The following is a 15735-nucleotide window of genomic DNA, read 5'->3' on the forward strand; positions in this document are numbered from 1 at the left end:
CCTACCACAAAAATACCCCCCCCCCCAATTAATATAAGACCCAGTCTTATTTTCGGGGAAACATGGGTATCTTGCATGGCTGTAAGGACCTGAACAGCAGTAGAGATAAAATAGCAACGGTAGCGCAAATGTCATACTGATGTAGATTTCTGTTCAGGTCAAGGTTGGGTGGAAAGTCTTCCAAGATATAACAGTGGGAAAAGGCCCTAAGAGTTATAATCCTGGTATTCACTGAAGGCATAAAGTTGGGCAAGTCAGGAGTAGCTTCCTGTTTCCGAAGGTGACGGACGCTGGGCGTCCGCTGTTTACCTCTCCAGTGGGCTCCTTTTAGGAGCACAGGTGGTCTCGGAGGGACCACCTGCCATAGGAAGGCTTGCTAGAACCCCCGGAATCGGCGGCAGCCATGGGGGGGGGTTTTCCAGCCTCGCCTCAGGAGCTGGGGAGCGAGGGGTGTGCATAGCGCAGCAGTCGGCTGCCTGCACCTTCGCTGAATGGATTCCGGAAGGAGGTGAGAAGTTCGCTCCAATCTCTCTAACCCTCTTTAATTGATGAGCAGCAGCCTTTTGTAAGTTGTGGATTCAATCTATTTGAAGTTGGAAGATTGAGGGGGGTTCTTTCACCCCCCTCAGGTAAAGCGGCATTTAGACTATCTCTCAATCTCGGAATGGATATATATATATATATATATATATATATATATATATATATATATATATATATATATATATATATATATATATATATATATATATATATATATATATATATATATATATATATATATATATATATAGTCTGTAAAAGTTGTGAGATTTGGAGAAATTTCTACCTCTAGCACGATGGAGCTGCCAAAATTTTTGTATATCCTCTTACCCTTTCCCATAAATGTTTAAAAATCAATAAAATTCTTTTTTAAAAAAAGGTTGGGCAAGTCTGGACTGAATGCTGGCTTGTGATTTTGTAAAAAAAAAAACCCCACAAAAAACCCACCTCTTGATCCCTCTGAAGTTTAAATAATCCCAACTCATCAGACCTATCTCAACCACTCCTGAGTCCTAGGAACACTTACACTTACCTTCCCTACCGGTTCTCAAATGTGAGCTTGCGCACATGCACTTTTGGTGAAAAAAGGGCCTAAATGGGATACCATAGAACTGGGGCAGGTGGGCGGAGCCACTTGCGGTTTCTGCTACCGGTAGAATACCACCTCTGCCTGGGAAGCATTTTTTCTCTCTGTACCTCTCCATTTCTTCCAAAGCATCTCCTCCTGAGACATGTCTAGGATGATAACTGCTTGTTGAGATAGCTCTTCAATGCAAAGTGCTGACTTAGCCATTTCCTCCTTTTTTACTTTTCAAAACAGGAACTTTTTAAAGCTGGGCATATATATTATTAATTGTTTATGGCTCAATTAACTAATTAGATTTGCTGTCCACTTTCTCTTTCTTATAGATGGTTCTCATTGTGCTTATCAGTCATACATGCTACTAGTGAACTGAAGTTTCTGTCTATAAATTAGATTTGTGTTTTCCCCAACTCATAAAAAGAAAATATCAAGAATAATCTTGAAATTTATAGAAGTACATTTAACAACAATATATTTATGGATGGGCAAATCCCTGTAATAGCATTCCCTGTAGGCAGAAAATGCGGTGTGACTATTGGGAGAAAATGTGGAAAACTACAGGAGGGTTATATAATGGCATTGTCTGAAGAAGTCTCAATAATTGGAGCAGAATTTGGTTTTGTTGTAAATCCCACTTGCTAACGTTGAATTGGAAACCATAATTGTATGCTGTACCATGTGCCCTTTTTGACAGAGAACATAATGTGAGAAAACTATAATTTTATTGCCTATTTACATCCATAGTTACAAAGGTCATTTCTTCCAGGACATTGCAGCTTAACACTCTCTTAGTAGTACATAGGTTCCATCTGTATTGTGACTTCTTGAAATAATCTCAGTGATGTTAGAAAGGAGAGCAAAAATATAAAAATAAGAGCAATACTCTATTTTGCCTTCTTAATTATAAACATGGATATACTTTTTTCAGCTTCATTTTCCATACCACTGCTGAAACGAAGTATGATTCACAAAAATTTAACATCATAATAAATGTGTTCGTCTTCAAGATGTCACAAATCTTTTTGTTCTTTTGTTGGTAATCAATTATTATAAGAGTTTACTGACGCTAGGATGCTAATACTTTCAAAATGCTAATACTAATACTACTGCTCCTACTCCAGCTAAAGAACTAGCACCTGTGTTCTCACAATTTTTTGTAAAGGTAAAGGTTCCCCTGCACATGCATGCTAGTTGTTTCCGCCTCTAGGGGGCAGTGCTCATCTCCGTTTCAAAGCTGAAGGGCCAGCGCTGTCTGAAGACATCTCCGTGGTCATATGGCCAGCATGACTAAACACTGAAGGTGCACGGAGCTCTGTTACCTTCCCACCAAAGTGGTCCTTATTTTCTACTTGCATTTTTTACGTGCTTTCGAATTGCTAGGTTGGCAGAAGCTGGGACACGTAATGGGAGCTCACCCCGTTACGCGGCACTAGGGATTCGAACCGCTGAACTACTGACCTTCTGATCGATAAGCTCAGCGTCTTAGCCACTGAGCCACTGCATCCCTCAATTTTGTGTATATAACAGTAATAAATACTTATAGAAAAGCTGCACTTTCCTTATCCTTTACATACATGTAAGTTATAGGGATAGAAGATAATGCTGCTTAAAATGGAAATGTAATGAATAACTACAGAATTATTATTATTTCAATTGCTATAATCTCTTGTAATGTTCAGCATCATGAATTTAACTCCCTGAACCGCATTCCGTGTGTAATATTAAATAGTAGGACTGCTAGTTGAGCATTTAAGTTGTAACTATAATAAGAAATATATGAATGGACACTGGCAATAAGGCAGGGGTATGTGTATAATTCGTAGGTAATGGGGACATTACTGTCTCAAAGGTTAATGTCCATTGTCTTTTATTTAACAGGTTATTGCTTGTGAACAACAATATGACTATTCTTATGATGCCCGTTGTGATGTGTGGTCTCTTGGGATCACGGCTATTGAACTTGGTGACGGAGATCCACCTTTGTTTGACATGCATCCTGTGAAGACTCTCTTCAAAATCCCAAGGTAGGGCACTAGGTGGCTCTCTTGGCTAACTGGATCTTCCTTGCACTGACAACAGCAATTCAACAGTGAAAATACCTATTTGGTGCATCATTACATCTTACATTACGTTAATTGGAAGATATGTAGAAATAAATGCTACTGTTGAGGAGGTCTGCATATAAGCAATGAGGTTTTTCAGAAAAAGAATATTTGGACTTTTCTATTGAAGGTTCTTTTTTTAAAAAAAATATGATTTGCTTATTTAGCTTTTGCAAACCGCTTTCCATTTCAAAAAATAATTTGTTTCCCAACAAGGGCAGGGAATTCTCCAAAAAAATACAATGTTTTAATGGGCTGTTTCTGAAAGAAGAATGGTTGAATGGTTCAAATAGAAGCTTTTTAAGTACGCCGGATCAACAGCACCTATTATTTCTATCTTCTTTCTTTTATTTTCATACAGAAAACAAGATATTATTTCTTTTTTTTTAAATTTTATTGTTTTAATTAGACAGAAAACACACACACAAAACACTCTTCAATACATCTTCCAGCAAGCATGTCGATTGGTTACAATTAAATTCCGTGCATTACTATAATCATTCTTTATATTTCATTCAAATTGAATTGTACATTTTAAATCAAAAATCTTTATACCATCAATATACCAACATTCTCATTTAACTGTATTTGTTTGAAAGTACTTTTAACAAGATATTATTTCTAAGCATCCTTGAAAGTGCAAGAACCTACACTTTCTTCCATAAGATTTGTTTTTTTTTCCTGGCAGCAAGCAAAAGACAGGGCATTACAACTGTGAAATATGAATTAATTGCTGGACATTTATAACAAATAGCCTTTCTGAAGCATTTGCTTTAAACTGGTTGTCAGTTTGGAATAGCCTGCCACTTCTGTGTTCAGAAGAAAAGATACCCACCGGGCAATTAGAAAATTAAAACCTTAGACAATGGGAATATTTGACCCTTTCTTATCTGTACAATCACACAATTATCATGGGGCTTTTTACCAAACGCTATTTGCATTTCTGATTAAGTCTATTTATATGTAGATGAAGCTTTCCAACATTCTGCACAGTATTATCTCTTTCCCACAACTGGGTCGGAGAGTTGCTATCCTCTTTCAGAGATTATTCAAACTTAAACAGCAATTCATTGTTTTTGTTTTCCCTTTGCACATGTGTAGCAATTAAAGTCAGGGAGAGTTCAAATATATAAACTAATGCCCATACATTTTTATCAGAGAGAAGCTGAAAATGGCTGGAAAGATCAAAAGTCTTGATGGAGTGTGGCAAAATATCGGCAGGTCAAAGAAAGGTATATGGAAAGGGCGTGTGAATTTTTGCCTTCCAGGTCATGATGTATTTCTTTCTTTCCATGAGTGGTTTTAGTTAACATGCCAAAATAAGACTTCCTACACTTTTTACATGAGACAAAACACTACACTTAGCAAGCAAGCTCCTTAAATGGCTGTCTTTAAAAAAAATAAAAAATAAAAATCCAAATTCTTTGACATGAGAAAAATGTATAGCTCAATCAGGAATATTCCATAGAAGACACAAAAGAAAGTGGAAAAGATCCTTGTATATGAATATATCAAAGAAGGAAGATGCAAAATAATGTGCAAATTACCAAAACATTGTGCTAATTTCTTACAATGTTTTCTTTTTCTTGAGGCTTACAAATAAGTATAAAGCTATACACTGAGAGACAAATGCAAAATGAATGGATAGCTTTGAGAAAAGATAGGAGAACATGAGATGGGATAGCTAATATAAAGTGGAATCATTTATCAGATTTCTAAGCTTGCCCATAACAATTCTGGTGGATTTCAGTATTAAAAACAGTTCAAAACAGTATAGCTGTCAGGGTTCCAAGATGGCTTTCAAGCCTGACAATAGCATATAGAATAAAAATAAGTAAACATCCAGAGAAAACTATAAAAACAGAACCTGGACAAAAAAAATTCCCACAAGAAGTTCACAATAATCTGAGTCCAAGGCTGGAGAGAAGAGCCAGGGTTTTGAAGCCCGTTTCCATAAGATTAGGGAAAGACCCACGTAGATCTCTCCAGGGAACAGCCATTGTGGTGTAGGAAGTTAGCACCCACCTCTCTCCTAGGGAAATGAGATATTTTAGGAAATATTAAAAGGGCAGAATATTTCCCCTAAAAGACAGGCAGAAACTCACCCCCCCCATCTTTGTCAATGGGCCATTAAAGCCTGGGCTAGTCTATTCTACATAACAAACATCTACCTCCTTCAGGCAGAGCCATAGTAGGAATTGCCACAAGCCCTTTCATTACATAATTACCCAGCAAGGCTCAACCAAGCCTGGGACACAGATAACCTACAAAGTTACTCCTGCATGGCCCCATGGGAGTCTGACAACCAATCAAAAACACAAGCTCAAATTCAAAAGCCCAGAGACGGCATAAAACCCAGGCACTCTCAGCATCTCTTCCCTTTTTTGCTCAGGACGTCAAGCCATGTGATCCTGTCCATCATTAAAATCATCTTTCCAAGCAGCCTCCATGTTTCCAGTATCTTTCTCCCCACTTGGAACTGAACCCAGATGGACATTTCTTCCAACAGTACCCATAGCTACCTATGGACTTTCCTCTGCATCCAGACCCCTACAGCCTCCAGGCTCTGGGACAAGGCCTTGACTTGATTCGCTTGATCAGACAAGATTCTACAACTGGGTGTAATCAGCATAATAGTAATAACACATGACCACAAACCAATTATGACCTTGGCCAGCATTATCAGTCTTGTGTAGATGTTTAACAGAAGAGGCAAAAGCTCTGTGGTACTCCATAAACCAAAAGCTTTGGATTCATTATTTCCCACTTATCAGCAATGACTCAAACAGACAGCTGAAAAAGGAAAATAACCCCAGGGCCATGCCCTCAGGGGTGGGTTCCTGCCAGTTCTAACCTCTTCTATAGAAGAGGTTCCACAAATCTACAGTGCCGTTTAGAACTGGTTCCAGCTCCCCCCCCTGCCCGTCCGCACATCATCAAGATGAAGAGCAAGAGGAGGAATTCTGGGAGTTGAAGTCCACAAGTCTTAAAGCTGTCAAGTTTGAACACCCCTGGGGTTTTTTTCTAAAGGGTTAGGGGTGCAAGGGTCTTGTAACTTGACAGCTTTAAGACTTGCACACTTCAATGCCAGAGTTTCTGAGCCAATATTTTGGTTGCTAAGCAAGACCGGTTTTAAGTGAGTTTCACCACATTTTACAAGTTGGCCACATCCACCCAGTCACATGGCCGGCAAGCCACTCCCACCCAGTCACATGGCCAGCAAGCCACTCCCACAAAGCAGGCCACACCTACTGAAGAGGTTCTAAATTTTTTTGAAAATCACCACTGCATGCCCTCCTCTATTCATTCCTGTTAGCAATCCAGAAAGATACCATGATTGTTGGTAATGAAAGCTGCTAATGAATCAAGAAGAATCAAGATGGCTGCTGCACTCCTATCTTAACTTTACAAGAGCTTATCAAGCAGCACATTCAGTACTATGCGTGCGGTCAGGGGAGGCAGGGGAGGCAGAGCCTTACCGCTCTCATCATGAAAAGAAAAAAAAAAGGGAAAAGGGAAAAGGCACATGTGGTACGATTCCCTGCCTTCCTGAGTCAACATGAAGGGGACCGCGGAGCGCGCTCCGCCGGTTCGCGCTCCACGGTCCCCTTCATGTTGACTCAGGAAGGCGGGGAATGGGACCATGTGTGCAGGAGGCTGAGGCAGCCTCAGCCTCCTGCACATGTGTTCCCATTCCCCGCCTTCCTGATGATGTCACCAGCCTCACCAGCCATAAACCTCACTGCACGTCACTGGTACTATGTTAGTAGTATGCCCTAGTCCAGTGATGGCTAACCTTTTCCGGACCAAATGCCCAAAGTCCGTGCTCGAACCCCCAAAATTCAATTTTGTCTCCTGCATGCGCCCCGCCTCCTGCACATCCACACGGCCCCCCTGCACATTCCCCGTGCATGCACGTGCAATCCTCACATGCACCCCACACACTTGTGCATGTGTGCATGCCCCCCACATGTACCCCACCCCCACAGCAGAGTCCCGAAGAGCAGCAGGCCACGGGAGGCACACACGCATGCGCAGCAGAGCTGAACTGGGGCGACAGCTTGCATGCTGTCAGAGAGGGCACTGCGTGCCACTTCTGGCACGTGTGACATAGGTTCGCCATCACAGCCCTAGTCTGAAACCATACTGAAAAGAGCCTATTACTATTATTTATTTACATTTGTAGTAACTATCCAACTCTAAGACACACTGTGTGGCATGTAAAACAACAACAACAACAATAACAACAAAAACCCAGCAAAGCCAATTGAAAAGTAATACAGACAGTCCAGACTTAATGAAACATAATACAATAAGAAACCACAGTGGCCTAAAAAAATGCATTAATCTGAGGTTTAAGATTTTTCTGGAACCCCAGGAGAGAAGGTGATGTCCCTATATTGGGCAAGGAATCTGTTCTAGAGTTGGGGCTATGACAGAGAAGGCATGATTTCTTGGTACTGTAAGAGGATATTGTTTACTATAGAGAATTTGGAGTGTACCCTCTCTGATGGAATGTGCTTAGTGGCCACAGAGAGGCAGTCACTCAGACATCTAGGCCCTATGCTATGCCTAGATTAATTGTCTATTAAGCCGTTTCTTCCAAAGCCCACTGAATCTAGAAAGCCCTTCTTAGAATGTCAGGATAGTAGGACTAAACCATCTTAGTTATTTGCTACAACTTGGATTGTTAGGAAGTTAAAAGTTGCCTAGGAACAGCCTGCCTTTCATGGCTGTAACAATTTGCATGTGCATTTGACTTCTAAATTAAGTTGAACATGCCTTCTACTTTAGCAACTGTTTGTTAGCCCAAATATCTGAATAGATGGAAAGGGCTCAAAAGGAGCATTTTTGGCTCTGGGCCAAACAGTATATGACATTGATTCCCTGGTTTGCCCTTGAGCATGAATAGCCAGTGCTGAGATCCAATCTTAACTGGGACTCTTTTGCCGCTGTGGAAGGTCCACGAGAGGACATTTGTATATTGCTGTAATTATTGTTACAGAGTGCAGAACTGAGCAGCATTTTATCTGGGAACAGATGAAGTCAGATGAGTTCAGTAACAGGACAGGCAACATTATGAAGTATTGATTTGCTGTACTTGACTCATTTTTGCATTCTTTTCCCCCCCTATTATTTTGACTTCATTAATTCTGCATGGCTGTTTTAGCTGACTGGGCTGAACTGCCTCCTAATTGAGGGACTCTAAATGATGCTCCTAAGAGAAGGAGGTGGAATCCTTGTTTTCGGGATCCTCCATCTATACCATTTTCTGGCAAGGATAGTTGAAAGTGATATTTACTTTTGTACCTCTTATAGCTTACAGAGGGTTTTGTATAAGCTTTCTAGATGAAGCAAGGTTCAGTTCGTTATAAACATAGTTTAATAAAGCTCCTTTAGAGGGAACTATGTGAAGCTCAGGATATGGCCATAAGAGTGATAAGTAAATGCATCCCAAAGAGACTTTGGGGGCAGATTTAAGGGTGTGTGGGGAAAAAAGTAGCATCAGTTTTACTGATTGACACCGTATGAAAATCCCTGCATCTGTAGAGGCATTCAGAAGTTAAGCTGACCACATCAAAAACAAGCCACAGATTCTCATGCTTCCTCACCAACCTCTTCTTATGGTGTTATCACAAATTAGCCATTAGGACCATTCCGCGGTGGCGTAGTGGTTAGAATGCAGTACTGCAGGCTACTTCTGCCGTTTACCGGCTGCCAGCAGTTTGGCAGATCGAATCTCACCAGGCTTAAGGTTGACTCAGCCTTCCATCCTTCTGAGGGAGGTAAAATGAGGAGCCAGATCGTTGGGGGCAATAGGCTGACTCTGTAAACCGTTTAGAGAGGGCTGTAAAAGCACTGTGAAGCAGTATATAAGTCTAAGTGCTATTGCTATTCCTTTCTATATTCTACTAGAATTAGTTGATCAATATACTGTAAACTTGAATTTATCTTAACTGATTTATTAAAGCAAGCAAGCACCATAGTCCATGTTTAAAAACTGTTTGATTTAAGACATGGGTAAAATAATCCCCACTTGTCTGGTTTAGAGAAAACAGCGAGCTGCCATTAATAATGTTTCTCAGCTTTTCCTTGTGGCTGCTTTGGAGAACAGAATGAGGAAGTGGGAGTGAAGCCACCTAAAGACATGTTTTTGTTATGGTACAGTAAACAATTAATATATAATCATCAGATCATGTCTGAATACAATTATTGGATCAAAGCTAATATGCATAGTGCTTTGTATATTTTATTTATTTATTTCCACAATGAAGATTCTCTTCTGTGTAACTGAAGATTGGATCTACTGCTGCACTTACAATACTGATTTCATGATTATCGTATTGATTATAATAAAATAAGTTGCTTTAAAAAGTATCACTGCATTGAGCTTTAAATGACAATTTTCCTAGATCGCTAAATTTGGAAAATTTTACATAATTTCACATAGATTTAAATTCTCTGTTATTGTATATTTTGAATGTGTAAGTACAGGAAAGATGCGTGTTCTTCTCCGTATCCAGTTAGATTAAATTCCAGATAATCTCACTGAAATTCAATATCTCTTTAGCATTCTTTTAACTATTATATTAAATATATTATATTCCTTAATATATCATCATTTGTATAAAAAGACAAATGACTATCCATTAAGGATAATATATATAATAATTGTTAAGCCTAGCAAAGCATGACGCAACACTTGTAGCGTATATAAATTTAATTGTGGTTGTTTAAAGGAAAATGTATATTCTTTAGATGACTTGCAATTCCATGTTAGAATGCCACTTATCCCATGGGGTATATAGTTAAAAACAATTAATATTATTTAATACCCTGAAATCCTCTTGCATTAGGCACAATTGGGGTGGGAAAGAGTTTGCACTATAAATAGGTCTAGATTGACCCTTTTATTTATTCCCGTGATTTATATCCTGCCTTCTTGTCAGACTCTAAGTAACTTACAATATTAAATTAATAAAACTCAATACAGCAAAATATAAAAAGGTTGTGGCTGCTGTTATTGGTCCTCAGCCATCATTCTTTTTCAGGGATGTAATTGAAAAGAATATTATTATGATGTAATCCTTTGCACCAGGTAAGCATAATTGGACGTATAAGTAGACTTATTCCATTTTTCAAAAAATGTTATGGTGTAATAACTATTACTTCTTCAACACCAGGGGAGATTTGGCTTAATGATTATGATTCACAGTACTTTACAATTTGTACACACACAGGTGAAAGAGATTGAAAAAGTCAGATCCCAAACCATGATCATCATTAGGTGGACCATTTTCCTTTTGTAATTTAGATCCTTCTGTTGAAGATTTGAAAATATATTCTAGAGACAGATGACATGTTAACAAAATCATTTCATGGTTGAATGTCTTCTTGGTATGATTTATCTTTATTTGAAGGCACTGGAGGTCCTTATTTGGGAGATTTATGAGCTAGCCAAAAATCTATTTTGATGAAAGAGAATGTGAGTATTTATTGAAAATTCTTAGTCTTGATCAGAAAAGAAGCTGTCTGATTAATAAAACTATGGGGGTTTTGGGGGAGGAATATAATTAGGACGAAAATAACTATACAGTTAACTATAACTAAACCACCCATAAACAGATAAATAAAATAAATGAGATAAATAAATACATAAAGTGAAATTAAATGAAGCTAGTGCCTGAATGAAGAATGCTGTTTTTTCTTCTTAGTGCACCCTAAGAACATTGGCTACATTACATATTTATTGTTGTATAAGCTATAATACTATGGTTTCTCCCAAAGTAACTTCCCAGAACAATCTGTCATCTAGAGTACAAGAATGCAAAGGATTATAAATGATGAAATTTGTTCTATAGGATCACCTGAATTTCAGCAGGATATTAATTCAGGTCCTTTAACAAGAATGACGGTGCTATAGTATAAAAACATATTCCAAACTTGTTTGGATCTTAATGAGAAAGTTTAATCCTTGATGGTAGTGTCACAAGGTGATAAATTGTGAGAAAGATAGATAGATATCAATACCTATCTGTCGGAATAATACTTCTGTGTTGGAAGCACTGACATATAGGTGAAGGGATTTGTCAGTGACATAACCATTGCTGAGGGCATATCCAGTTGGGGTCTCCTTTAATGTTCCAGTGAAGTTGCCCACCAAAGGGATACCCATTTTTATACTCGTGGTCACCCACTTCTGAACCTCTGGATTGGCAGGAGCTGGAGCATGTGATGGGAGTTCACCCACAGCAGCAACAGCTCAGCAACCCCATAGGGAGGGAGGGAGGGAGGGAGGGAGGGAGGGAGGGAGAGAGAGAGAGAGAGAGAGAGAGAGAGAGAGAGAGGGAGAGAGGGAGAGAGAGAGAGAATCCCCAACAACACTGACAGGGCAAGTGACTGGAATATTAACTGACAGTAAACCACAATCCTTAGTAGCACGGACGATGTTACCTAGTTTGGGTAATGAAACATCTGCAAGAAAATAAGCAAGCTCAGAGAGCACCAAGGACTCCCTCGCTGAAAAACCTTACATAATCTAACAATTGAGATATGGATTAACAAGGACTCTTTAATCACCATGTTAGAAAAGATTACAGATACTAAAATAATGAAACATCAGAGAGGGGAACCTGCTCTTATGTTATTTTTGTCTTATATTTTATTATTCTGTTCAACAAAGATAGATAGATAGATTAGATAGATTAGATAGATTAGATAGATAGATAGATAGATAGATAGATAGATAGATAGATAGATAGATTAGATAGATAGATAGATTAGATAGATAGATAGATTAGATAGATAGATAGATAGATAGATAGATAGATAGATTAGATAGATAGATAGATTAGATAGATAGATAGATAGATAGATAGATAGATAGATTAGATAGATAGATAGATTAGATAGATAGATAGATAGATAGACAGACAGATAGATTAGATAGATAGATAGATAGATAGATAGATAGATAAATAGATAGATAGATTAGATAGATAGATAGATAGATAAATAGATAGATTAGATAGATAGATAGATAGATTAGATAGATAGATAGATTAGATAGATAGATAGATAGATAGATAGATAGATTAGAGAGAGAGAGAGAGAGAGAGAGAGGGAGAGAGAGAGAGAGAGAGAGAGAGAGAGAGAGAGAGAGAGAGAGAGAGAGAGAGAGAGAGAGATTATGTGTGTATGTGTGTATGTGTGTACACCATAAGATGTACATCTAAAGACTATAGAGTCTTATCTGACTACATTATTTTTTCCTCTCATAGTCAACTCCCTGGAGATATATGAAATAGGCTGCAGTTTTCCAGCCTGTGCAAATCACTGCAGGGTCAAAAATGTTTTTGAATAGTCATTATTTCTTCCATGGTAGTATGAAATGTATGACAGATGCACTTGACACTTTGAATCCCACCCTCTTCATTTTCCTAATGTTTCCTGCTTCACCAATCATGGGTGACCCAGTGCTCATCTACATATCATTCAGCTAAGGATACCTTTCTTGATGCCAGCATGTAGGACTGGTCCCTAATCATATTCTCGTGTTCTTTTAATCTGAAGTACAGGTAATAACCTACCCCCTGCACAGTTCCAAATAGTCAATTCTTTATAAGTGGCTCTTCCCCATTTGCACTATCCTGATAGTAAATGCTATGAACACTACAATTTGTAAAGCATCTTGAACATAAAGCATGAGGCTGAAGAAGAATGCTAATGGCAAAGAGTCTTGAGTGATTCATTGACTGATGATGTGTCATTAAGTTGTTTTCAAGGCTTCTAGTGACCAGTTACAATAGATAGATTTTTTCTGGGGCAATTTGTCCCTAGCCTGTTGTTTCAGTACCTTCCAACAGTGCCTCCATCGTCACTGAAACTGAGTCCACCCACCTTCCTCCTGGCTGACCTTCTCTTTCCTTCCACTTTCCCCAATATCAGGGCCTCCTCTTCCAGAGAATCAGGTCTTTGCATAATGTGTCCGAAAGTAAGATAATTTGAGTTTGGCCATTTGTGCGTCAACTGAGAAATCTGGGTTGATTTTGGAATGATCTTTAGCTCTCTGTGCTGATCCAGCTTCAGTCCCTGTCATCTCCTGATTCAAGAGTTTTCTACAGTAATAATAATAGGATTAGTATGGATGCTTCCATGCCCCAGGAGAGTTGCCAGTTGGAGTAAATCGTAACAGGTTTGGAGTAGATTTTGATAAACCAGATTGATCCTTGATTTAGTCCATGGTATTCTCATATTCCATGATATTCCATGATATTCACGGTGGCTCAGTGGCTAAGATGCTGAGCTTGTCAATCAGAAAGATCAGCAGTTCAGCGGTTCGAATCCCTAGCACCACGTAACGGCGTGAGCTCCCGTTACTTGTCCCAGCTTCTGCCAAACTAGCCATTCTAAAGCATGTAAAAATGCAAGTAGAAAAATAGGAACCACTTTGGTGGGAAGGTAACAGCGTTCTGTGCGCCTTCAGCATTTAGTCGTCCCAGCCACATGACCATGGAGACGTCTTCGGACAGTGCTGGCTCCTTGGCTTTGAATCGGAGGTGAGCACTGTCCCCTAGAGTCAGGAACGACTAGCACATATGTGCAAGGGGAACCTTTACCTTTACCTTTTTATTCTCACACTGAAATTATCAGTAGTAGCAGTAACCTTGCTGTTAAATGCTTAGGAGAAACAATTATTTAATTAGTGCTTCCCCGTCTACTCAAAAGACATTTTCTCTAACCCAACCATTTGCAAGTATTTCATGCATTGCATTATGTGTAGCCAGATTTCAAAGTAACAAGCTCAGTAAAACTGTCTCTTTTTTTTAACGTGGCGCTTTTCCAAAGCAGATAAGGTAAATGCTGTCTTGTTTCTTTCTGTTGTTACCGTAACTGCTGCTTCCTAAAATGTTTTTTAAAAAGCCGAGTGTTCCCATCGTTCTTACGGTCCCCCTCAATCAAAGGCAGGGAGATCTAGACTCCCAGGGAAGCACCATAGGCAGAATGGCTCTTGCCATTCATAGATTCACAGTGTTCGTAGTTTTAAACAGGAGCTGAGTTATCTGCTGGGATTGATCTGTGAATCCATATGTAGTCCTTTTCCTGTCTTGTGTATCCTCATGCTACTTCAGCCAGCCAATTCCTACATAAATTATTACTGTTCAGAAGCCATTCTATAAATAAGTACAAGCTGCTACGATACAGTAACCACAGATTTGTTTTGCTCTAGTGAAACATAGTGTGCCGACAAGGTCAGGCCCTTGCAGCCTGCGTGCAGCCAAGTGGTGAAGGACACATCTAACATCCTGAGAGGTGACATACAGGCAGCTGCTATTGCCAGCCTTAAGATAGATTGGATCTGCTTTGTGAGATTGAGCGCCCTTACCACTAGGGGGCAGAAGGAAACTGTTCTGGGCCCCTTTCTCATGGGAAGGGACCTGGTGGCATCATAGGAGGAAAGGTAGAAATGGGGTTTTAAAAAGTGTAGTTAAAATTAGGTCTGATCGTTGCTGTAGTGCAGTATCTGAACACTGGTATCCAGGAATCCAACATTGTTGACTTGTTCCTAAAGCTTTCCTGAGTCTCATAAACTTGTAGCAGCATAAGAGGAAAACATATTCATGGCTCCCCAAATCCCAACTGTTCTGATCTCAACAAAACTCCTAAATTAGATCCATTAATTGCGGTAGTTTGGCCTCCTTTCACAGAATGAGTGGTGGGTTGCTTTTTTTTTTTTACTACTGGTTTGGGCGCACTATGCTTCTGCGCATGCACAGAAGCGTCCAAGTGGGTTGGCAGAGCCTCTTCCTGCTGCTACTACCAGTTCGCCCTATCCAGGCCGAACTGGGAGCAACCCACCTCTGCACAGAATTGATCTGAATGGGGCAGAATAGGTTTTCCTGGAGCTAGTTGCTTTTGTCTTTCTTTAAATATGGTGGTAAAGGCTCCCCTCGCACATATGTGCTACTAGTTTCCAACTCTAGGGGGCGGTGCTCATCTCCATTTCAAAGCTGAAGAGCCAACGCTGTCCGAAGACATCTCCATGGTCATGTGGCCAGCATGATTCAACGCCGAAGGCGCATGGAACGCTGTCACCTTCCCACCTATTCTTCTACTTGCATTTTTAATGTGCTTTCGAACTGTTAGGTTGGCAGAAGCTGGGACAAGTAACGGGAGCTCACTCCGTTACGTGCACTAGGGATTTGAATCACTGAACCGCTGACCTTTCTGATTGACAAGCTCAGCGTCTTAGCCACTGTGCCACCGCGTCCCTTAAAATATGGTGGAAAGCATACATTATTAACATATGCTGCAGGGACAGTATTTTTCAGTTATGTCCCATTACTCTCCTATTCCTCCCCTTGCTCCAACATTTCCTTTGATATCAATGGATGCAGGTATGGCAGGTTTATCATTTTTTTTTATTCTACTCTTTCAGTTCCTTGAAATAAATTGCTAGGATTATAACATTGTGAGAGGGTGGGGGTGAAACCTATATGATCAGGG

The 15735-nt window shown here is 39.6% G+C and overlaps 1 protein-coding gene across 1 annotated transcript in view; it reads left to right on the top strand.

Annotated features, from left to right (window-relative positions):
- The window catches only part of MYO3B (myosin IIIB), a gene marked incomplete at its 5' end in the record, with an annotated part of 314537 nt that overhangs the window by 39393 nt on the left and 259409 nt on the right, over positions 1-15735 (top strand). Inside the window, one exon of the mRNA XM_081955637.1 lies at positions 3005-3150. Within this exon, the coding sequence (XP_081811763.1) occupies positions 3005-3150 (146 nt within the window). The remainder of the gene's footprint in view (positions 1-3004; positions 3151-15735) is intronic.

Source organism: Natrix helvetica (assembly GCF_964273705.1).
Source record: "Natrix helvetica genome assembly, chromosome: 1".
In the NCBI taxonomy this organism is placed as follows: Eukaryota; Metazoa; Chordata; class Lepidosauria; order Squamata; family Natricidae; genus Natrix; species Natrix helvetica.